This window comes from Serinus canaria, chromosome 21, assembly GCF_022539315.1.
Source record: "Serinus canaria isolate serCan28SL12 chromosome 21, serCan2020, whole genome shotgun sequence".
Classification (NCBI taxonomy): Eukaryota; Metazoa; Chordata; class Aves; order Passeriformes; family Fringillidae; genus Serinus; species Serinus canaria.
Window position 1 is genome coordinate 7,278,827 of NC_066334.1, and position 25,255 is coordinate 7,304,081.

The window sequence follows — 25,255 nt, forward strand, 5'->3', positions numbered from 1 at the left end:
GCACGGGAACCTACCTCAGTCTGGCAGGGAACAGATCCAAGCTCCTGCCTTGGAAAGCAACAACAATGCTCCTCCCTGCTATACAGCCCTTTGATACCTGTAAAACCCTAATTCATAACTGTTCTGCAGCTTTAGTGGAGCTTCCCAAACGCCCTTTTTTAGCCTCCAAGCTTTGGAACACTTTGTTTCTGATGGTAACAGTGAGGAAAAGATGCTACTCACTAGGGACTTCCTTTTGTGCAGACTGAATAGTACCCAAGATTCCTTAAACTTCCAGAAACTGTTCTTCCTGCACTCTTGGCTTCTGCTGGTCCCAGTGCCCTGCAGCCCTTTTTGCTGTCAGCTCTTCCATAGTTCTTGAGGAGGCAAGAGACCAAAAAGAAAGCTGAAGGACTGATCTTAAATGACTCCAAATCATATATTCCTCTCCCTGCCAGGGCACTCAGTGCATTTCATAAATAATTTCTAACATATTTTATACATTTAATTCAAAGCTTTTAACTTCTAGCCTTTATTTTCCCCTTTTGCAGTACAGAACACTGGTAACCTCAGGCATGGCACTGTTCTATTCTTGTAAGGGATTCTCAATAACCACAGGAATTTATCCCACATATGATCCCAATGTCTCATTGAGACAATCTCTGCTATAGGTGATGGGTCTCTCTACTTCATGGGCCATTAAATCTTCAGCCTTTGACGGAACTAATTAGGCTGCTGGTGAATTAGAAAATAGACTTTGTGGAACTGAAACAGATTTAATGGTCAAGCATTTGAAACTCTCACACAGGCCATGGAGGATACAACTGCTAGTAACTGCTTACCTTAGGTAGGAACAAAAACATCTCAAGAGCTTTTTAATTTAATTAGTGATCCAAGCTTCTTTCAGGCATTATCTCATTCCAAAATGTTGCTGTGCCTCCAGCTCACAGGTTCTGTTACTCCAGGGTTTATTTTAGGGCCTGGGAGAATCAGACTCAAGGCCTGTGTGAATGGTGGAGCCCCATTTTCATTTACAACAGGCCACACTCAGACACAATGAGCTTCACACAACTGCAGCACCTGCTGCCCACCTGGGCAGAGAGGAGGGGTGGGATTCAGCTCTGAATCTTCTCCTCAAGCTCTGCAAAACACTGCGTGTTAGGAGAGGCAGACGAGCAGCTTGGCAGTGAAAGTACAACAGCACACTTAGAATCTCTAAAGGAACACTTCTCCCCAAAAGACCACCCAAAGAGCAAGTGCTTTTCTTGGAAGATGCCTCTAAAGCTTTTACACTCCCTTTCTGAATGCCTTAAGCACTATATGGTTGATAATTGGGCTACAAAGCCTCCTCTAGTTACAAACATATTTCAAATTAGATCTGTGCTCTCAACTCTGGCCTCTAAAACATTTAATTTCCTGGTTTTATTAGTAATGGTTACTCGAGAAGGCAGAAGCACAACAGCAAAGCTAGAGAAATATCAACAATAAACAAGTCCCCCATGCTGATGTCCTGTGTCTTTCTCAAAGGTGTAGCCAGGTGTTTTTCATTTGGCCGCTGAGCAGGGTAATAAATCAATATGAAACAAGAGTAGATATTAAAAACTGTATTTTCTCCCCTCCCCAACAGTTACATTTTTAGTGAAAAGATTAAACCACATAAACAGTTCACTTTCCTTCTTGAAAAGCCTTAGCTGCTGAGGAGTGTCCTGGATAGCCAGGGAGGATCAATGTCAGCACTGGGAGGCCACCCCAGAGCAGCCAGAGTCACAGGAGCCCCTCAGTTAACACTGTGAGGGCTGCCCCCTCTGCACCAAATTCACATTAAAGTGCTTCTCAGGCAACCAAGTCAAAATGTAGAGAATCCTTTGGGCTCATTCCTGGTTTATTTTAATAAAGAAATTTCTTATCTGGCCCCAACAAAAAGGGGTAAAAGATTTACTTTCACATAGAACTTTACAAAGCTGCAACTGAATCAAAAGGAGCATTTTTCATAAATAGATGTACAGTTACTCTCATTACACAGTATTTATTTGCTCAAGAGAATTTCTTCCTTGTGCTCACAAGTCTGTTCTTCCTTTTGCAGACAGTCCATGGCTTCTCTCCAGCTTTTGCCCCATTTTGAGACTGCAACAGCATCCTGTCAGCAGAATTTCTGGCCATGAAAATGGTCATGTTGTCACAGTTAGATTCTAGAATTGTCACTGTAAATAATTAACAACCATAGGAAAAGAACCAGGAACAGGTAAATTGAGTTCAGCTTTAATAGATTCTGAAACATCTCGAAGTCAGTGCAACCCACAGCAAAATCCAGAAGTTTTGTAAAAACCACCTGCACACATGAGAGGAAATGAAGTGCTTGGTTTTAGGCAGCAGTGCTGGAGATATGTGCAGATTCCTGAACAGTCAGTGCACCTCGGGAATTCCAGTGCAGGTTTTTCAGTCTGTCAAGGTCTGTGTGTGTTTGAAGGCCCTGCAGCTGCAGAGAGTGACCCTGAGAGTGTCACCTGTACACTCAGTGCTGGACAGCCTAAAGCAGCACTTTAGGCTGCTGCTATCCTAGGATCCAGAGAATTTCCCTTTCACCAAACAGCTGCAAGGAGGGAAACCATGGACAATGTTTCAAGTGACTAGAAACTTCAGTTTTTTAAAGCCCAGTGCAAGCTGGATTTAAGTTAATGATCATTAATTGTTCCTAACGTGAGAGCTAGTCTTGTGCAGCAAAGGGTTAAAGTGGAACTCTGCAGTATTTTAAACAAGTTCACATATTCTCTGTACAAATTTGGCAAATTTATGTCACAGCCTTAGATCTCACTCCTGCAATTCCTGCAGAACATCTCCAGCTCCTCTGTGGGAAGCAGAGAGAAGCCCTGGGCAGCCAGGAGTGCCAGGGCTCGGGCACAGCCCCCCGTGCCCACCAGGGCTGGGCATCCTCGGCCTCCAGCCTGGCCAGGTGGACTTCTTGAACCAAATCTGCTTTGACACATGCTCCCAAAATTGCTCCAGGCCATGGAGCAGCTGAGTATGGAAAAACTGATTGCATCAGAAACACTGCAGCCAAAAGGAAATCAAACCATGACTTCAAAGCCAATCAAAAAACCAAAACAACCCCCCAAAAGCAAGCGTTTATATGTGTGTAGATGTAATAAATATTGCAAAGCACATTTGTCTTTCCCCCCCAAGTCAATAAGTATAAAGATATAACCAATGCACCAAAACATCAGCTTCCTGCAATGAAATCGTTGGAGTCAGCAAAATACCTGCAAGCCAACTGAAGGGAAAGCTTTTGCATTGTCACCCAATCACAAGCTGCTTCCAGTTCTATGCAGCCAAATCAAACCCTCTTCAAATTCACAAGTTTGACCTAAATAAGCACCACAGCATGAAAAGCTTCTTTAGAAGTAGGATGTCAAGAGACTTTGTTTAAAATATAAAATAAAACGTGAGATAAAAGGTTTCCATTGGTCAAGTTTGAAAAATTACCTTCCTTTATCCAAGCACAGCCTGTCCCTTTGAGCCAACCAAAAGCACACCTTTAGGTTTGTCCTTAATGAACACAGCCCGGCTGAGTTGCAAAATCTGACAGGAATAGATGGCTGTGAGATGCACTCTGAGGGTTGGGCAAAGGGAAACAACATTACAAAGGAGCAGGAATACCAAGGAACAATTAGGGTGGGCAGAGGAACTTATTAATGCTCAGCCATCCTCCTCTATCTTCAGGAATCTCACTGTCCTCTCCAGTTCTGTGTTATTCAGGTGTCCTGTAGTTACTGCCTTCTGTCTTCTGTCTCTGACCTGGAAAATGCCATCACAACATCCTCAGCACCTGCAACAACAATGGATACAGGAAATCTGTGCCATAATTACTTCCTTTAAAGAGCAGTACCCCACGTGTCATTCTACACAACCACACAACCAACAGGAAAGGAAATGACAAACCAGGGAATGCCAACCCACCACCACTGCCTGTCCCAGTCAGGTAACTGCTCAGCTCCACAGAATCCTCTTCCAGGGCTTTGCAAAGTTCAAATTCAACTCAGATGGAGCACCAGCATGCAAAATTCCTCCAGTCTTTTACCTGAAGCACATCAACAAGCAAATCTCAGTTTTGTGCCCCTAGCAACTTCTGCCCATACACCTGCACACAAGGTAAAAGAGGACTAATAAAAATGTCTCATCTCATCTCATGATATGAATTCCAGTTCTCAGTTATCTAATCTGCTCTTCAGTTGCAATACAGCAGGAAAAGTGGTCAAAATGGTTGTAAATTCCCCTCGCTAATGTCCTTGAAAGCTAAATCAATGCTCCTGAAATGCAACTGATACAACTGCACTTACTTTTATACACTTCACCATTTATCTGTTATATGTACTCAAAGGAGGAAATATTAAGGACCAAGCAGTAGTAGTTTGTTTTTCATATGTAGGGCCCTTATCTTATATAAAACTACATCAAAAACTGCTCTGATGCAGCCTCTTGCCAGCATTCAGAAGCCCTGCAGTCATCTCCCTTTTCATCTCCTGCACAAACTGTTTCTTCCTTGATCAAAACATAAATGATATCTAGCACCAGGAGCCAGTTCGGAGTTAACAAGCTGCCTTGTTGGTTTTTAAACACGCAAGAACTACCAGCCCCTGAAGAAAAACAAGGATTTCACTTGCAAGGACAGTGACAAACCCTTGGGTGCTGGGGAGGGAGAGCCCCAGGCTGCAGCAGGAGGAGCCAGGGCAGCTGCAGCAGCACCTCTGGCACGGAGGGCCCCACACATCCCTTGAAGGTGCAGGAGCAGCTGGGGTCGCCTGGCAAGCACAGAGACTCACCCAGCACGGCACCAGCTGCACTCCTCACAGAGCTGACTGTTCTCCTGGGCTCTCCCCTTCCCAGTGTCTCAATAGGAACAAAATTCCTGCAGGTTTCCTTGCAATCCCACACAGGAAAGGAGGCTGCACCCCAGGTAACCCCAGAGCTCTGTGCTCCTGCCTGTCCTGAGCAGGAACCGCCCAGAGGCCACCGAGGGCACGTGGCCACGTCTGGAGGGGTCCCCCAGCAAAAGAACCTGGGTGACATTTGTCCACGTTTCTCAGCATGGCAGCAGGTTTTGTTCCAGCCCAAACCAGGCAGAGCCAAAGGAAGCCAAGCTAACAAGGCTGCTCATTCAGCAGCCCTGCAGTGCCCGTGCACAGACCCAAACACTGCCAGAGAACAGAGCTGGGCCTCCTGTGTGCTCCAGGGAAAGCAGAAGAACCTGAGCTGCTCCTGCAGGCCCACTTGGCTCCCACAACGGATGTTTTCTTACTAATCAAGTATAATAATGCAAAAAGCAGAGCACAGGTTATAAAGTTAAGCTGCACATGGCCAAGAGGCTGTGACTGAGACAATGGGATGGTGAACCACGTCTGCTTTGAGCACATCCTTCACTGAGCTCTGCACTTCCAGCAATTAATGAACACAACAATGACAAAGGCACGCCTTTACCTGACCTGCCTCTATACACACAGCTGCTGTCTCCACAGCTGCCCCTTTTCTGGGCACACATTCCTACCCTGAAACAGAGACTCACAACATACCCAGTGAAATGCTCCTTATCTTTTATGAGCAAAGCACTAATTGCCACAAACCTTTAGACATTCAGATACTTCTCTCACTGCATCTGCCTCATGCTTTCTCACCTTCATTCTTCCTACAAATTAACAATAATTAACAGGTGGGCTTATGTCCTATCTTAGAAAGTATTAGTGACAATCTTACCCCACTAACTTCCAAAAAAATCCCACTGAGATTATGTTCCAATTGCAGCTGTTTGAACTGCTGAATTTAGAGTTCTTTTATACCACTTGTACTTCAGTCTTAGCAAGCCAAGATGAGCTGAAGGTCAGATGAAGTTACTGCAGGGCAGGGAAGGCTGCAGCCTGAGCTCAGGGTCCCCAGCTGCTCCCCTGCCCACCTCCATGGCAGAAAGCTTCCCCAGGGGGGCTGATGCCAGAGCATGAACCCAGCAGGGCACAGGCTGGATTGAAACCACACCACCTGAACACCAGAGGAGAAGCTGACACCTCTAACAGCTGCTGTTCCCAAGTGCTCTTTGAATGAGAAATAGATATGTACACCTGATTTGCTTGTAGTCACCTGCAGAATTAATTAAACCCCAAAAGCATTTAGAGATCAGAAGGTTTAGCCTGATGGGAATTTCTAAAGGCTGCCAAGATTAAAAAAAGAAATTCTTCACTTCACACAAGATCTTTGCATACATACATTTCTTCAACCACCTTCCAGCAACAATCTTCTAAACATTAACTCTTCCCTGGAATTCCCAGTATTAGCATCCTAGGCTGGCTTTCTAAAAATACACCATGCACTGCTGAGAGCAGCAGCACACTAAAACAAGCCTTGTGTTCAACAAAATAAAAGTGCACTGAGCAGAGCTTGACCTCCATTCTCTAGCAGCATCTGCCAAGCCATGGGCACGGCCCCCTGGAGCCCCACAAGCAGCCTGGGGTGGTTTTGGTGCCCCAGCAGCCAGGGAACAGCCTCACCCAGCCAGGCACGTGTCTGCATCTCAGCCTTGCCCTCCCCATGGGACCAGCTTCCTCCAGGAGCCAGCACCACACTCCTGTTGCTATAGGAACACCAGAGCTGCAATCACCAAGGTCTCAGCTCAATTCCCATCTCGTGCTTCCTCTCTGCACTGCTTCCATTTCCAGAGCTGCCAGAGCAGTGCCTGCAGCGAGCCCAGAGCCAGCCCAGCCTCTGGAAATGCAAAGAGCTGGGGAACAGGGCAGGTGGGGCTTGTGCAGGAGATGCTTCTGTGCACAAAACTTCCTGAGAGGCATTTTGCTTGTACGCAAAAATATGTGAGAAAGCCCAAATTTCATCAAGTGTGAGCTGCGTTAGCTCTTGCTGCAATGCAGGCAAGACCCATGTGTGAACACCCCAAAACAGCTCAGGATTACATCCCCTCTCCAGCACACACACTGGGTGAACTGAGATGCCTCAGGGCTCCTCAGTTATTCTTGGAGCCATAAAAACAAACAACAAACACTCCACAGATGTCAGCTAAAGAGCTCCCAGAGTAAAGAAGAACACCCTGGATTTTGCATTTTCATATAGGAGTTAACAATGATTGAAAAATAAAATGACATTAATATTAGACTCAATTACCATATCTCCTCTTCCAATAAAAATAAGGATAAACTGAAGGGGAATCTTAGCCTTCAGGCTTGATTAAAAATTACAGAGATATTCTAAGACACTTCTTGATCCAAATTAACTTCCATTGCTGGATCCTTAAACAACAAACAGAGTCTCAAGGAGGAGCTTTAAATGTCAGAGATATTGGCATTAGCAGTGGCTCACGGAGGGTTTATGGCACAAGCCTGAATTCAGCAGGGACAGTAAAAACTCCTTCAGTGCACTGCCACATCCTGACACAATGGACACAGAGGCTGCAGTGACTCCCTGTGGGCAAACAAAGGGGCTCACACAGAGCCACTGACCCTGCCAGGAAGCACAGCAGGGACAGCACAGGGACAGGGACAAGCTCAGCAGCCTGCCCAGGTCACTGCTGCAGGGCCACAGGCTCAGATCTGTACACCATCCATCCTCTGCACTCTTATCAAGGAGACCCCACAAACCAAAACAACCTTCCTGGAACTGGAGCCAGGCTGCAGCCCAGGAAGGGACACTCAGAAACCTGCAGCTCCATGACAAAGCTCTCAGAGTGCTCGGGCCAATGCCGACGTCACTCTGGGTTTGGGGACAAATGGGGATGTGAAGTTGGCTTTGTGTCTTTTGTGCCTGCTGGAGGAAAATGGCTCTAAAGATACAGTAGGGACACGTCAGGCTGAGAGCAACCCGTCCTCCTGTGGAACAAAAGACTGAAATCCACTGAAGTGCTAACTTGGTGTAAGTTACTCCCTAAATAACACCTCTTTTTGTTGTTGTGTAAGACGAGCTGCATAAAGGAAAAAAAAATCCTCCAGAGGAGATTCAATGAGAACAGAAAAGTAGGGAAGAAAATTCCTTTAAGCAATCTTGGAGCAACAGAACAGTGAGTGTGTGGACTTGCAGGGCTTTTCCAGCACCAGGCAATGCCATCTAGTGGAGATGGGATCTCCCTTAGGGTGGCACATCCCACACCTGTGCCATGGTATTCCCAGCTTCCAGGAATTCCATACTGAGCCCTTCCCGTTTCTCTGACCCCAGGACACGGCAGAGGGCACAGGCAGCAGCAACAAGGAGCATTATCATCACTGACTGTGAGAAACCTGGAGAGATTTCCAAGCAAATCAAAGTCCTGAGCAATAAATTATAGCTGCTTCTGTGTAGAGCACACTGCAGCTTCAGCACCACTCTGGGAGTATCTGTGTCCCCTGGCTGGACTTCTGATTTTATCACTTTTCTTTGCCAAAGTGCAAGTATTTCAGCATTTATTTCACTAGAAAAAATGTAACTTTTAAGGATAATGCTGAAAAAATGCCAACTGCAGCAAAGTCTCTCTTAACTAAATGTGTCTACCTCAGTTTTTGACAAGAATCAAGAAAATTCTCACTTTAGACTGGCAGAAAAGTTGTGTATTTTGGCTCAGAATTCTTCAAGCATATCCACCTCCATCAGCCCCCAGCTATGCAAGAAATGAGCACAGCAGCAAGTTTGTGCAGGTTGTGTTTGTAATGGATTTCTAGATGTCTCAGATCTATACTAAATTTCTGCTCAGATCTTTCTGGCACGAGTCTTACAATGTTCCTTCCATTCCAAACTGCACTTTCTGAACGTGATCTGGCACCAGGGCTGTGCAGGGGAGGGAGAGGAATCCAGTAAGAAACATTCAGGTTCAGAAGAGATTAGTGGACTCAGAGCAGCTCCACACAACTGTTTACCAAGACTCCTGCAAAGAATTAACAAAGCTGCATATCCTGGCCTGCAGGATGGGTTTCAGCAGGTGGCAAACGATTCTGGAAGTCCAGGAGGCTGCAGGTGGTGTTTGCTGAGGCTGCTGCCCCAGGGGAAGGGAGGGCACAGGGGGGGCACGGGGGGCACTCACCCTGGTCGATGGAGTGCTGGGGCAGCTGGGGGGCACTGGGGGGACACTGGGGGCACTCACCCTGGTCGATGGAGTGCTGGGGCAGCTGGGGGGCACTGGGGGCACTCACCCTGGTCGATGGAGTGCTGGGGCAGCTGGGGGGCACTGGGGGCACTCACCCTGGTCGATGGAGTGCTGGGGCAGCTGGGGGGCACTGGGGGCACTCACCCTGGTCGATGGAGTGCTGGGGCAGCTGGGGGACACTGGGGGGGCACTGGGGGCACTCACCCTGGTCGATGGAGTGCTGGGGCAGCTGGCTCAGCTGGCTGTTCACCACCCCGGCGTACGTGCGCAGGAACTCCTCCTCGCTGGCCGTCAGCTGCGGGCACAGAGGTGACAGAGGTGACACCTGAGCACCCAGCAAAGCAGAACCCAGCCCAGCAGGTACCACAGCAGCTCTGCTCTGCTCCTCACCACCTGCACCACCCCTTGCTTGTGCACCTCGAGCACCAGAAAGCGCACAGCAGCCAAATGGGACATCATGAACTCGTGGGCAGGTTCAGTGCCACCTTAGACCAGCTGCTTCACTTGGCTCTTTTTCCATAATGAAGAACTTGAAAGAACTTATTTATATATGGTAGTTCCAGGCATCACAAGCCTTATCATATTTAAGCAAAAACCAATTGTGTTGAAGTGATAATGGTTAAATGCAGGATGGCTCAAACAATTCAGCATTAAAACCAGACCATCACCTGCCCATCTCAACAAGCACTACCCCAGTTATCCAAAGTGGCCTGAAAACCCACAAAAGATGGGCCACGGGGTGCATCTTACGTTTGATCCCATCTTCCTGAGCATGAGCAGCACTCTCACTTTCTGCTGAATGTACATCTCCTCCGGACTCTTTCCGGGGACGCCCTCACGGTTCATTCCCCTCCTGCCAGCTCCTGGATTTCCTGCAGACACAAAATCAGGAAAGCACAGACTAGAACAGGCAATGGGGGCTAACAGGAAATAGAGGAAAAATTTCATTTCCAAAATACCTGTTTTTCACCAGTGGGCAGATCATGGAATATCCTGGGAGAGTAAGGAATCACATCCTTCCCCAGAGAAACCCTTAAAACTGTCAGCAGCTAAACTGGGCCTTACAAATCCAACTGAAACACAGAGGCTCATGTTCACTTCCCCACAGCTCATTATCTGTGGTTACGTTACTGCATGAGTAGAAAAGGAATTCTAAGAACTAGATGAAAGAATCACCCTGACAGAAGAGTCTGTGGTTTGGGGTTTCTTCCATAAATAAGCACAAGCAGAATGAAAACAGGATGCAGAATGCTCAGCCATCAGGCCCACAATGGCTAAACAAAAGCTGTGTGAAATCTAAACTCTTAAGTCTTCCTTCTCTTTCTTTTTTCCTTTATGTATCATATAAAAAGGCTGTTGTGTTACTGTAAAAAATACTAAAATTTATGAAATGGTTTTGGAGAGAAAGCAGAACTAAGAGGAGCAGGGAAAGAGTATCATTTAAAAGCTGAGCTTTTGTTTCTTATTTTAATAGAAATAATTATGTTACGGAATAAACAGACTGTGCTACCCAAATTCTATAGCACAAAGCATGATTATTATGTGAGAATCTGGTAATTATTTAAGTTCCACAACAGGGTGTTTACCATGACAAAAAAACCCCAAACATTCAGGCATTCTCTTCAGCTACTCTTAAAAACCATCCTGAGCCATGTTTATTACATCAACAATAGCAAAAACCTTAACCTGAAATGTCAAAAGTGATGGTGCTTCAAATAGCACACAGTGTTTGCAGCAATGTCACAAACAGAGCCAAGCCCTGCCCAGGGCTGTGTGGAGGAGAAGCTGAACCCTGACAGGCCCTGAAGGGACCCCACGAGGAGGATGGAGAGGAACTGTCTGCAGGAGCCTGACAGCACAAGGGGGAATGGCTCTGCACTTATGGAGAGTGGGTTTGGGTGGGAGATTGGGAAGAAAACCTTCCCTGTGAGGCCTGGCACAGGGTGCCCAGGGCATCTGTGGCTGCCCCTGGATCCCTGGCAGTGCCCAAGGCCAGCCTGGGACAGTGGGAGCTGTCCCTGCCATGGCAGGGGTGGCACTGGGTGGGCTTTGAGGTCCCTTCCCACCCAAACCATTCCATGCTCCCCTGAGTGGATGGAGGTGTGATCCAGCCACTGCTGCACCACACACACCTCAGAAGGGGCTCCAGCACAGGTCTTCAAGCACTTTTCACTCCCAGAACTGGGTCTGGTCCTGCACCAGCCTATAAATGTGATTTCCTGAACCCCAGTAATGAAGGGAACACACTACAGAAGGCGTGCATAGGGAAAGCTGTACCCCAGCAGGTTCAAACAGTTTTCCCAGTAATGTTCTCCTGCAGTCATTACCAACCTGCCCTCTCACTTCATTTCCATTATTACTTTTAAGGGAAAGTAATCTGGGTGTGGAAACCGTTTAAAATTACACAGAGGCCCTCCTGAGTGAGTCAGAAGTAAAGCAAACTTCAGCAGCAGCTGCTGGGACAGGCTTTGCCACCCACACTACTGAGCATGGAGATAACAGCAGTAAAAAGTGAGAAAGATCCATCACCAGTCCTTCTTGAACATGTTTCAGTGGGAAGATCTGCACCAAGCTGATTTGCTGTAGATGGCTCTGCTTGGAAACCTGCAGCCTGTACATGTGCAAGGTGGTGACTGCTGGGGCTTTTTATACAACCAGCAAACTGCTCTCTGAAGGGGGACTTCAACAATCCCATAATTTTGCCTAGTGTCAGCTCAAGTAAGTAAATTGGATTATGCTACTGGGTTTATACTCCACAGTGCAATTTACTGAGGGCTAACAAGTGATGCCAATAGTAAGGCAATGAACAAAATAAGATAGTGAGCAAGAGACATTAAGTTATACACATCCAGAGATTGATAAAACAATAAACATTGATCAAGATATCCAGCCAGTCTGAAAGGCTGGGACTGGTTCTTAATATTGTAAATACTTTTCAAAAAATACTGTCCTTGAAAAGGGAAGCTGCTGTACTAGTAACCAATCAACCTAGAAAAGGAAAATCACAAGAGAAGGTGAAATGCAGGAAGACATGTACTGTTTCAAAATGAAACCAAATGGATGGGGTATCAGTAGGTGGCACCATCCACAAGCACCAAGAAAATGCCATGGTTGCCCCCATGCCAACGAGGAAGACCCCACTTCAGCACTGCTCTGCACATCAGGTATTACCAGACCTGGCTGGGTTATTCATTGCTTTCCACCATAACTATCTTTAATTTTCCACCTTTAAAAAGGGGTGATGGGAATTCCTATCCAAGCCTGGCTCTCCTGAAGTAACCTTCAGCCAAGATGGGTTTGTCACAAAGCCACCTATTTAACAGGAAGGACAAACATCCTAAAGCCTGCCCATTCAATGAATGCTTCACACAATTAGGAAGCAGCACGGGGAAAAAAAGCACTCAAAAGATATGCACAGAGAGGTAAAACTAAGCTTTCAGAGCAGCAGCACTTTGCTCTCCCCACACCCCACAATTACCCTGCCACCACAGCTCTTCCTACTCGATGACACCAAAGTGGAAAGACAAAGGTCTCAAAACAGCACTCAGACCCCAGCATGAGAAATGTGAACATATCTCTGTTTTCTTGTTACATAAAGCTTTCAGAAGACACAGTTTAGGATGACAACATTACCCAGCATATGCTACATGAGAAAATTTCCAAACCCACATACAAAGCTGGTCCATGCCCAGAAGACAGCACGATCTACATTTGCAAATGAAGGACTGAAAAATCTTTTCAAAATACTTATCAACTTAGCTCTCTCCAGAAAGCTGCATTAATATGCTACACATTATGAAATGCTCCTTAAGCAGCATTTCCCTACCCCCACACATCTCTGTGGCTCATGGATGAGTGGTCACTGCCCCATCCCCAACCAACAAAACACATACCTGCTTCTAGAAACCACAGGAGATCAGATAATCCTCGTGTGCAGTCCTGATCAGTGATTGGAGCTGGGAAAAATGTCTGAGGGAACTGCCCTGTGAAAACAGATGAGTGAAGAATTACAGAAGATACACAGCTGAAGCCCAGAAAGATCTTTAATTCAATACACCTTCACTTGCTTTAGAACATGCTCGAGGTAAAATTCAAAAAACTGCACCATTGTCTGGGGCTGTTAACATAGGAACCTTTTCATGTTTAAAGTTTTTTAAAATCAAGTCGTTCTTCAGCTGCAAGATTTCCACCCTGACCATACCAATGACATTCCCAATCACTTGAGAATGAATTGTATTCAAGCTTTGCATTCTTTAGGAAGCTTTCAGCACAAAACCCAACTGATAGATCCTGGCCTCAGCAGAGAAGGAATGGGATCTCAGCTGAATCTCTGGGAATTGTGTGGCTGGCACTGCAGGAAGAGAGGCCAGAGGCTGGTGAAGCCAAGGAGAATGCACTGTTCTATCAGATCTGGAACTGGTCTCTCCAGGTAAGGGTGAGGCAGATGTGCAGAGCCAACAGGAAAGTTTGGGCTGCCTGTGCTCACCTCTGGAGCTGAACGTGGATCTACTCCCAGTGCCAGTTTTCCATTCCTTCCTCACAAAGACTGACCCGTGCATTTCAAAAGCTGCACTGTTAGTCAGGAACCACTGAATTCTTCACTAAACTCTGTTAAAAGGCTAAATGCTTCAAGCTTGTCCTGCTACATCCAACACACTGCAAATGGACATAATTGGGTCACCCAATTCTCCCTTGTTTGCCAGGTGCAGGCAATGAAATTTAGTTCTCATTTACTTTTAAGGTGATTCACATGACAGAATAATAAACAACAAAGATCTATATACTACAGCCAGCAGGGCCAGCCCGGCCTTGCCAAAGCAATAATCTGAAAACACTCCCTGCCCTTGCCCAGCAGCACAGAAAGCTGTCCTGCAGTCCAGCACTTCCCTCCCCACGCTGCCTGCAGTGGGCTGGGTGAGGATCCCAGGAATTCCTGCAGCTCAGCGAGGCCCAACAAGTGGACTGGGCAGAGCCAGGAACGCCTGACATCCCCATCTGTCTCCCTCCAAAGCCTCTCCTGGGCTGGGGAAAGGCTGTGGCCCCCTGGCCTTGGCAAAGCAAGCACGAGCAGCACCTTCCCACTCAACACCCTGGGTGGAAGCTGCAGGCTCTGGCAAGGCAGGAGGAGAGCAGAGGAAACCAGGCATGGGTTTGGAATGAGCAGGTGGAGGTACTTTGCAAAGATATTACCCAAGTAATGTAATAGCTAAGTACTTCCAATTTCCTCACCTCTCCTCAGTGCTCCTTGTTCTGAAAACTCTCTAATGAAAAAAAAATATTTCTTCCCAAAATGAATTAAAAGACCAGAGCGGCTTTCTCTTCAATCACTGACCCCAGATACCACAGTACATAATGAAAAAATTCTGTAACTGCAGTTAAGTCTTCCCTTCTATTCTTCTTTCCTAACTAGCTTTAGAACATCAGCTATTGGGGTTTCACTTCAAAAAATGTAGACAGGAGAAATCTGTACTTAATCTCAGTTTAACTTGTCTGTTTCACCAACAGATGGAAACAGCTCCTCAGGAAACTCGAGCCTCACCAGCAAGAACTGTTTTGACTGAACGCCTTCAGAAGAAGATTCCAACACACAGCAACTGAAAATTACAGATTTGTAACTGTATTTCCTTCACTTCCACCTACACTGGTATGAATTCAAAACCTGGAAGGGACTTTCTGCTGGACAATGTCACAGGTAAGTTCATAATTAAGAACTCCCAAATTCTTCTGACTCCCCTCCTGTCACCTTTTTAAATAAAAATTTCACATCTCAAGAGAAAAAGAGACATGCTAAAAAAAATTCATCTTTATAAATTTTGCATAAAGGAAATTACTTAAGCATCCCATTCAGTTTTAAAGTCATGCTTATTTAATGCAATGAGAATGCAACATGAGCTTTTGTTCCTTCAAATTTCATATTCTCCCCCACACTGAAGTCCTCTGTAATGCTGAAATTCCTAACGACCACATTGTACTGGTATGGGAAAACACAAAGTGCAATGGAGGAATCTGCACAGCCTAAATTAAGGGAGACAAAAATAAAAAGGCAGTAAGCTGTTGGAAAATGTAGTATTTTACATATTCAGTCTTAATAATTTAGGGTACTTAGAGCAGCCATCTGGCAAGTTCTTTAAAGCCTAAGTCACAGCTGACTACTCTTTAATATCTTGTAGCATTTCCAGTTATAGCCAAAAGAAACCCAACAGGAGTTAGTTGAGCTACAATTTATTTTTTTGTTGAATCTGACTGGTTCTGTTCAAGGCAGTGAAAACCTCAATTAATGGGAAAGGATTACAAAGCTCAGCTAAGGAGTTGTGGTGAATAAGCCCGAGCACTGCAGGGTCCCTTTGCTCGACACAAGTGCAGCTCAGAGCAGCAGGAAGGGTCCCTTTGACTCTCTGATATCATTATCAAGGTTAAGCCATTCCCCTCCACACTGCCACCACCAAGCACTTCAGTGCTTAAGCATGGGCATACTGGGAAGCTTGGAAGTGCAAGGGGATGCTGCCCCTAATTTAAGCCTTGTTAATTTTCAAATGACATTTTTCAGAGAACAGTTAAGAGCCCAAAAAACCTTCCAAGCTGGAGCCTGAAACCTGAAGTCAGGAGCCAAAGTCTGCAAAAACCCTGCTACAAATTTTCCTCTAATTCATTCTGACTCATGACCTTCAGTCACAGGCAGCTGGAGATGGATTAATCCCCATCTCCAGAGGGATACAATGAAGAATTCATAACAGTTACCTATTTATAGGTGAACGGTATGAACTGAAATATTTAATACTGGTTTTTCTCTTCCTTTCTATGTTCAGTGCTCCCTTTTAGCTGACTTCAGAAACTGAAGCCAGTGTCAGATTTAGGTCAATTTACTGCTGGAACTCCCAGATGTGGATCTCTTAAATGTTAGATTTAAATTTTTAACGAGACACTACAGTCCTCCTTCTTGAAGGAGGACAGGAAACAGCCCCAAACACTGCCATTTATTCATGAAACATTTATGAACACAAGCAGGGGTTTTTCTCCCCAGTGCTGGAACACCTTTCAGAGCTTCAAAATGGGCTTCAAAAGTACCAATGAAGTGCTTTCCATAGAGCTTCCCAATATACCAAAACAGTTCTTACATCAATGCTCAAGCTGACTTAAAAAACAAATTTAAAAAATCCTCCTATCATAATCACCACTATAATGAAATTAAAATTTGCCTCCTGACCTTCAGGCACACATAAAGCAGACGATTTCCCCCCCTCCCTCAAGGACAAGACACTCTCACATCTCAGGCAGTTAAAAGAGGCAGCACAGGGTTTTAGGTAGTTCACGTCAGTCAACTTGAAGCCTCTGAAATTAAACGTAGTAACAGCCACAAAACCTGAAAAAAAGCCTTTCATTTCACAAAGGTATTCACACTTCAAAGATGAATGTGTCAAAAATTCTTAAAAAAGTGACAGCACTTTATAAAGAGCAGTTTATCACAAATTGCACCCCAGTCCAAGAGCCAGTTCCAGTACTTTACTCACGATGGTCCCAAGAGCTGGATGGACAGTGCTGCTCTGGTCCCAACCATGGGCATCTGTCACAGAGGCTCAGGCACCTCTTCTCCTATTTAAAACAAAGCTACAAATCTTCTAGGCAGGAAATTAGGCACTAATGACGGATAGCAAAGTATTTAATTACCAGGTATCCCACTGAAGGATTACTGCTAAAAAGTGTTCAGCACCCATCATTAAAACTGAACAGTACAGCCAAGCTTTGTATGGATCTATCTGTAAATATTTTATTTCAGAAACAGGAAAATTCTGAAGATTTCAGTGCCACTTCTGGAGTTAAACCCCCTGTGCTGGAGTGACCAAGCACACAGGGCTGGGTGCATTTAACCTGACATGGCAGAGAGCACACGTGGTGGCACAGAAAGGCTCTCTCCCCTGTGTGTGTACATATATTTACACTCTTTTTATATATGTATTTATAGGCATTTCTCTGGTACTCATCTACACAGGATCTACAGACAGCCAGGTATTAGTGCGAGCTCTCAGTGTGCTGCCCTGTAATTTTTACTGACATCTGAACATCATTATTGTCAGGTCACAGCCATTTCACAGCCATTTTATAGGCAAATGCCTATAAATCTGTTATAGCAGAAAGATTATGGCTAACTAGATTTTTTAAAAGCAATTAAAATGTGAGCTGTTATTAGGCTGGTGACTAGTTAGCATTTTTGTATTTTGCAACAGTGTATCAAAGTACATTGTTAGGACCACAGACTCTCAGATTAATAGTTCTTTACTAACAAATTGTGTAACCATTGGACAGCAACAGGAAATAGTGTTCTGGCCTCATACATCAATAAAATCTGCTGTAAAATGTGACAAGCACAGCCTTTATGTCTCCTAGTTATCTTGCCTCTTTAGGAAAAAAAAAACCAAATTTCTGTACTGCTTTCCCCATGAATAACCAAAAAAAGCAAAGAAGAAGTTTCAGTTCTGAACCAAGGTTTAATTTTCAAAACCATTTAAAGAGATCTATTATTAATAGCTCTAGCTGTGAGTTGAACTAAGAATTAATGGCTCTTTGTCTAATATGGCCACATGCCTCAATCACATCTGGGGCACTAACCAGAACACAGACTCTGCCAGTGATCCGGGAGCAGCAGCAGGGCTCCTGGATTATTTGGGACATCATTTCCTCCTAAGACCTTCATCAAATAATAATGCACAAGGCTTTTCCTAGATAGTGTTCCATAGATTGATCTCAGCAGAGTATGCCAAGTATGCCAGCTTCTCCCTTCTCTGAAGGACTTACTAGAAACAAAAAGCACAAGAGAAGGATTTTTGTTCCTTTCTTAGGTCGCCAGATAAGACTGTGCTGCAAAGATATCTGATGGACAGAGGAGGGAGGAAGGAAAAAAGCCCTTGTCAGTTTTAAGAGAGAACTTTTAACATTGAGTAGTTTAAAACAAATTCCTGATTACACACCAATTTTACCAGGGACATTTTGCTTTCCCTATGTTTTGGCCAAGTGGGATGGCAAGGAAGGAAATCTTGCCTTCAAGAGACTTCATATTTCTCAGGAAAATGGATGCAATTTCCTTCCTGCCTAGCCACAGTTCTGAATGTTACCTTAATTGCAGGAGCTGTGAACTGTGACAAAGCTGCAGGAGGTCAGTGGTCTGACAGCTGAAGAGTCCCTTCAGCACTGAACAAACACACTGGGACTGCAGGGCCTGGGGGGCTCCAGTGAGCAATTCCTGAGCACAGAAAGGACACAGCACACACATGTCAAAGGCAACCCCATGTAAAACATGAATTTAGATCAATCAAACTGCAGTACATAAAGATAGTAACAAGAGGAGTTAGCCCAGAGACCATTCACAGCAAAGCTCGAGAGTGGCTGATTCTTACCCAAGTTAAAACCACTGCCAGATCCCAGAGCACCTCAGGAAGCTGCCAGGAGCAGGACTGCACCCAGCCAGCACCAATTTAAGGCAGAATGGGCAAAGAGAATTACTGGAAGAGCAGGGAGATTTCTGCCAAACCATAAGCACAATAGGTACACCTCTGTTCTGGTTAGCTGCTGCACAGAGGGCAGGAGCTGAGAGCAGTTACAGCTAAAAGTGCAGCCACCAAGAGCAAAGAAATGAACCCCTGAAAAACAAGGGGCCAAACTGCAGGGCCTCACACATGCTGTTTCACACACAGTACTTCTTTTAAAGATTAAAACATGTTTTGTAAAAGTTAGTGAACTAAGAATCTTGACAGGGAAACAGCAGGAGAATGGTTGCAGCTTGAGTGAATTGTGAAAAGCTTATTTTACCAAGTTCATTGTAGCTGCTGACCAAGATTTCAGCAATAAAAGTTCTGTTTAGCAAAACCTGATGTTTCTGACCTCTGAAGTTAAGCAAAACCTTTCATGAATTCCACATAAACCTACGAGTATTATTTGGCATCTACAGACATTCCTGAAAAAAGGCAGCTAAGAAGACATGAATGCTCCTATTTTTCTCAATTTGGCATCAGCTCTTGAAGTTAATTATATTGTAAGTGTTACTGCTGATTGGTTTTGCATAAACATTCAGTTAACTATGTTTATCTTGAAGTCTGATATTGCCTCCCCCGACCAACTGAGCAAGCTGCCAAGGCACAAAGAAATTTCCAGTTTTCCACATAAGATCCAACACACTCAAAGTTAGAAAACTCCATTAAAATTACATTAAAATGGCAACAGGCACCAGAGATCCCTGCAGCTGCACTATCCCCTCCTCAGTTCTACAAAAAGCCTTCCTTCAGTAGTTTACCTTAAGCTGTTTCAGGATTTATATTCCTCCTTTACAGCAATTCTGCTGTAAAAATTTAGGTCACATTTCCTTTAAGGGTGCACGTCCATGTGTACTTATTTAAAGCTCAAGGAAATTAATTAAAAGCTCCTCACTGACTTCACTATGCATTGAATCAGGAGCTGGATGAGTTCAGAGGCAAAACAATTACACTTTAATTAAACATCTCCACCTTCATGTGAAGTCGTCAACTAATTTTATGGAAGGATAAACTGAGTCAGAAGGTTTCTGAGCTTGGTCATGGTCATAAACAGAGTTGATTACCTAAGTTGTTTCCATATATTTTAGTTGCCCTTATAACACAGAGAAAATTGACTTGGTGAAAAATCAAATAAATTCCTGATCTATTTGCATGGAATAAAACAGAATGTCCTGAGACAAGTGGAATGGTTGTACAAATTTGCTGACTCCACCTCTGTTCCACAATCAGTAGCTCATTTAGGCAGTCACTGGAATTCCAATAATGCAAGAAGTTGAAACTATTAGAGGGTTTTTTTGAGATTTTTAGGCTGTCTTGTTTGTTTATAAATATCATTAATAATTATATTTATATTAATTTTGGAAACAGAAATAGGCTTGGCAGATTTGATGCTTGTAAAACCTTGGATGTATTTACGGAAAAGCAAGAAGTTTGACTCCACTTTGTGAGTTCAGACTGATATTTAAACCATACAGAAGCTCTGTAGCATTCTGTCAGATCACCAGCAGTGAGCAGAAATAAGAATGAGCTTTCCTCACTTTTCTGAGCATTTGTTATATAATGTTTCCTCAACACTAAGGCTGAAAATAAATCTGAGAGTCAGGAGAGTGTTCTCCTCATTCTAGTACTAACTAATGGGTTTTGGGTAATTTGCTGATCTTTAATTTCTTCTCACCTCTAGTTTTGTTCACTCTGCCCTATCTGCACTCTCGTCCCAATGGAAGCTCATGGGCTGGGCACAGTCTTCAAAGGGAAAAAGAACTGTAAGAGCCCAAGAGTTACTTGGCAAAAAGTTTTCAGCACATCTCAAACCTATTTACATATCATTTTTCCCTTGTACTTAGAAGCAAGACCATTAAACAACCAGCACTGGATGTGGTAACAGTGTTTTCGTTCCAATAATTTCTATCTTTGGTGCACATCACCATCAAAACTGGGACTGGTCACACAACAGCTTTGGCCCAGAACATAACATTTGGCAGGACTGCAATCTTCCCAATCACTTCTGCACTACACACCCGATGGTGTGGTGCAGCTGTAGCAGCTGCCTCTGTCCTTGCTGCATTTCAGCAGGAAATCCAATCTGACGACAGCCTGCAGTAAAAAGAAGTACAGTTTGCCTGTGCATGTAGAGAAATATTTCTGATACCAAATCCTTTAGTTTGGAAAAAATTCTCCTGGAAGTTTCTCCCAGGATCTCCAACAGCAGCCTCCAAAAGCCTCTTGCCTTTCTGTGCACAGCACTTGGGTGGATGTTTGATGCTTCAAACTAGGTCAGATGCTCAGGAGGGTGCTTTGTAGTCAACAACCAACTTAGGAAGTGAAACACTTGGTAAAAAGCATAAATGTTTGTGTTGGTTACAGATGACAAACATTTTGGAGAGGAAAAACTTCTATTAAACACATATAAATAGATCTATTTCTGACAAGCTGTTTCCTAGGCAAAGCACCTACCTTGAACAGCTTAACCACATCAGGCACTTTCAGGTGTTACCCTGTTTGCCTATATGCAACTGCAGGATGATTTTTAATTTTTGGAGGCAGATATGTATCACAGTCATTGTTAGTAGTTACAAAATCCAGGTTTTGTTTCCGTGCACTTTTGGTTCTGTTTAGAAAACAACACAAATTGTTTTGAAACATCTCTCTCCTCTTGCAAAGTGAAGCACTCTCAAACCCTGGACGGGGAAAAGGATGGAGGGGAGCAGAAAGGGACACAGCTACAGATTTCCATAAACCTGGCATTCAGAAGTGGCTTTCCCAAACACTCCCCAGGATGTTCTGTCAGTGCCATGAGCAATAACTCATTTGTTCAGACAGGGACAGGGGCTCCTGTTCCCTGTGAGCCACAGCCCCCCAGCTCTGCCGATGGCACGGGGATTGGCACAGGGGCTCCTGCCAGCCCAGGGGATGGTTTCCCTGCTGAAGAGTTCACTGCACTCCCACTGGACCTCAAGAAGAGCACTGAAAGCTCTTTTCTGACCCGTGTAACTTTTCCATAACTTGTTGCAAGGCTTACAATGAACTAAAAGAGAAAATTGCTTTAAAGCAGATTTGGGTCCAACCCATTACCAATTAGGTTTTTCAAAATGGCCTTTGCTCCTGCATTTGTTCAGTCCTTCTTCAGAGATTTATTATTTCTGTGTACCACATCAACTAAGACAGCACACAGATCCCCAACAACTCTAAATTACACTGAGGGAGCTGCCAGTTTCTCCCACGATGCCAAAGATACAATAACTGATGGTGCTTCTTCAGCTAAGGGCAAAGTGAAGCAACAGAAATGTATCTGAAGCAGTACACCTGTCACCATTTTCCAAATTAATGTGTTTGGCAAGGCAAAAGTGGTTTGTAGCTTGGTAAGAAAACCAGCCTGTATTTTTAAAAGAGCAATATGTAGCTTTCTGTATGCTCCCTCACCTCGAATACCTGTACTTTCAGAATAAACCCCACTGAAGTACGTTAGCCTCATTTTTTCACCATTTACATAGAGGTTCTCCTTCAGCAGGCTATTTCACATCACACATGAGATCCAAAAATAAGCAGGGCCAAAAGAAATTGAAAGTCTGTGAGTTTAGCAGACAAAAAATTAAATATAGTAGGATTTTGTAAATGTATTTAAAAAATATGTTCTTAAATACTCTCTAATCATGCCTCTCACCATACTGGAGCCAGTTTACACCAGGACTGTGAACCAGCACACCTAACTTCCCTCCAAGGTCTGCTGGAGTTTGGTGTTTTGATCCTTTTTTTAAATCCTCACATCTGCAGAATGTCTCATGCTCATCTCACAGAGCATCAAAGCTCATGCCGATGAACATGCCAAGATGAGGAATGGACAAATAAAAGATGATATACAACAGAGCAAAATCTTTTCTTCCTGAAGAGAAAGCAAACCCGAGTCTGTGAGGCAAACACGCCCTGATGAAGCACATCTGGATGCTGAGCAGAAACGAGGATCTCGTCTCATCTGTCTCTGATACATTCTGATCCGGAGGGTGATGCTGTCCCTCTCTCACGCATCTTCCCAACAGGTAAAAAACTAACGTGTGCTAACAAACACCGTCCATGTAAACTGAAAGTTACCGAGTGCTGCCTCAGAGGTTCTAGAAACCCAATTTTTAGCCAAGGGGGGATTACCCCCGAGGGAAGCCCTTTAGTAAACACTGTCCGAGAGGCGTTTTCGCAGGCGAAGGCCGGGATGCCGAGAGCATCGCGGGCGCAGGGGGCTGTCCGAGCCGGCCGCGCAGCCCCAGCGCTGGGTGGCACCTGCCGGCCGTCCCCCGCCCCAGCGCACCTCCGGCAGCTCCCCCGGCGTGACTCCGGCTGCCACCGCAGCGCAGCCATGCCTGGGCCGGGACACCGGGGAACAGGGCTCCTCGTGACGTAAGGGGTGATGCCAGAGAATGAGAAAGGCTCCTCCCGTACCTGTGCCCGGGGCCAGGGCCTGCCAGGGGCCGGGGAGCGGCGGCGGCGCCGGCGGGGCGGGGAGCGGAGCGGGGAGCGGGGAGGCCCGGCCGGCGGAGCGGAGCCGGCCCGGAGCGGAGCGCAGCCGGCCCGGGCGAGCGCCTTTGTTCGCGGCCGAGCACAAAGGGCACCGCGCTCACCTGGTGCGGGGCCGGCGGCCCCGGCGCTCCGGCGGCTCGGGCGGCGGCGGGGCACGCTCGGCACGGGCGGGCGAGAGCAGCGGAGCGGAGCCGAGCGGAGCCGCCGCCTCCTCCTCCTCCTCCTCCGTCGTGACTCACCGCGGCGGCCCGAGGGAGGTGCCTGGGCGGCTCCGGGGGAGGGACCCGCCGCGTCCCGGCGCCCAGGGCAGCGGCGGCGCCGCAGGCAGCACCCGAGAGCCGGCCGGGAGGAAGGGGCGGGACGCGGGGCAGGGCCGGGGAAGGGGCGGGCAGGCCGGGGAAGGGGCAGCGCCGCCGGGCCCCGCCGGCTCCGGTGCCGCCCGCTGCGGCCGCGGGACCCCGCGGGGCCGGAGCGCTCCGCCGGGACGGACGGCACGCACTCACCTGGGACGCGGTGCCGAGGTCCCGGGGCTCCTGCTGTCCCTCCCGGTCCGGGGCAGCGCGGCTGCCGCGCTCGGGCAGCCCGAGATCCATCCCAGCGGGGCGCGGGGCCGCTGCTCAGTAACGCTTCGCTAAGAAAGTTAAAGACACTGCAACATCCAGTATAGCTTGAGCTAATTCAGCCAATGCAGAAAATGCCAACCTCCAACTAGAATTAAGTGGTCGTTTGGTCATTGAAGCACTCCAAAAAAAAAGTAATGCTTCACCTACATTGACTGAAGAAGAGTAAAACCCCAGTGAACACAGAGAGGGATTAATTAAAACTAAAAACCAAGGAAGACAGAAGCCACCAAAGGCTCTTCACCCTGCTCCATCACTCATCTGCATTATGGTTTCCCACTAGGTTAACAGTAACTCTGCTTCCTTATAGGGTGCATTGGTATGGCCAGCAAGGTAAGTACCAAATTCCTGGAGATGAAAATGCTTTGTGCACCAAGTGTTATTTAGTAAAATACATCTCTTCTCCACTCGGTATTTAACTTAATTGCATAAAGATAGTCACAGTAATGAAATAGGTGGCACTTCCTTTAACAGCTTGATACTTAATGACATCAAAGCCCGATGCCACTGAAATCCAAACCCCACTGCCAGCTAATGAAGGGCTTAACATGAAAGCCTCTGCAAAGAGCAAACCCAAGCCTCTGACAGGAACAGGAATGGTGCAAATGTGCTGGGATCTGAGATCACTGGCACATACCCACAGCACAGCAGGCAGTAATGATTATTAATTATTTAAGAAAAGAACATAAGAGCTCCAGCATAAGCTGAAAAAAAATATGCAGAAGCATTGCACTGGGATCCTCCAGTTGGATTACTGTTAATTAGCACAGTACATGAGTCTGAGGGAAAGATCTAAAAGCATCTTATGCTGTGGGAGCGTATAATTAAGCCATCATTTGCATCCTTGCAATAGTATGAGTTTCCTTACTGATAACATCATGGGCACAACACCATTTTATGACTAACTACTGTCTAGCTCTCCTAATTCAGCTGGCTGACTGTACAGCAGTGCAACGCAATCTTACACATCACCAATTTAACATCCTGCATTTATTTAGGAAGGGTTTTAGCAGGGAGAGACACCACAAAGCTTCTTCTAGCCTAGGAGAATTTTAGATTTATTTTCTTATAACTGAGCTCCTGCCCCACCTTAGTTTATTCCCTTCAAGCTTACCGAGATGTTTAGCTATGAAGCAAGGTGACATCTTGCCATCAGTCACTTGTATCATCATAAGACATGATGGATGCTCAAGAGGCCTCTCAACTATGCTAGGTCTGCAAGAGATAGAGTAAAATATTGTTCATGTCTCATGGGAATGCACAGAGCCTCCCAAAGCAAACAGAATGTAGAACTGCATGTGATCAAATCTGTTACTTCCAATCATCACGCTGCTTGACCTAACCCTCAGCAAGGGAGTGTTAGAAGTTTAATTATCTAAAGGTTAAGTCTAACATTTTTACAAATATTGTATAAAGACTTGATATTATTTTACAGAAATCTGTCCGATTAAATGGATTTTTCTTTTCAATAGTTTCTAATCTCTTTAATGAGGCTGCTGTTTATTCTAGTAAGCCAAAACTTCAGGAAA

The 25,255-nt window shown here is 45.6% G+C and overlaps 1 protein-coding gene across 3 annotated transcripts; it reads right to left on the reverse strand.

The window, feature by feature from the left end:
- Positions 1-1,568: 1,568 nt before the first annotated feature.
- CTNNBIP1 (catenin beta interacting protein 1) lies at positions 1,569-23,349 on the reverse strand. Of its 3 annotated transcripts, none has more exons than XM_030231581.2 (5): positions 23,208-23,349; positions 12,973-13,062; positions 9,830-9,951; positions 9,284-9,374; positions 1,569-3,802 (listed from the first exon to the last, which is right to left on the reverse strand). In XM_030231581.2, exons 3-5 carry the CDS (start codon positions 9,923-9,925, stop codon positions 3,744-3,746), a joined length of 246 nt encoding a protein of 81 aa, XP_030087441.1. In that variant the 5' UTR covers positions 9,926-9,951; positions 12,973-13,062; positions 23,208-23,349; the 3' UTR covers positions 1,569-3,743. The 3 variants fall into 3 exon arrangements, with proteins under 3 accessions (XP_030087441.1, XP_030087442.1, XP_050838432.1); XM_030231582.2 differs by lacking the exon at positions 23,208-23,349 and adding an exon at positions 18,187-18,302; XM_050982475.1 differs by lacking the exon at positions 23,208-23,349 and having other exon boundaries at positions 1,569-3,771.
- Positions 23,350-25,255: the final 1,906 nt, after the last annotated feature.

Bases quoted from the DNA above. Each gene is read 5' to 3' on its own strand.
- CTNNBIP1 (XM_030231581.2), bottom strand. From the start codon at position 9,925: ATGAACCGTGAGGGCGTCCCCGGAAAGAGTCCGGAGGAGATGTACATT. The intron at 9,375-9,829 runs GTAAGATGCACC...CTGTGCCCGCAG, and splicing joins TCAGGAAGATGGGATCAAAC to CTGACGGCCAGCGAGGAGGA. The intron at 3,803-9,283 runs GTGAGTGCCCCC...TTGTTGTTGCAG, and splicing joins CCAGCACTCCATCGACCAGG to GTGCTGAGGATGTTGTGATG.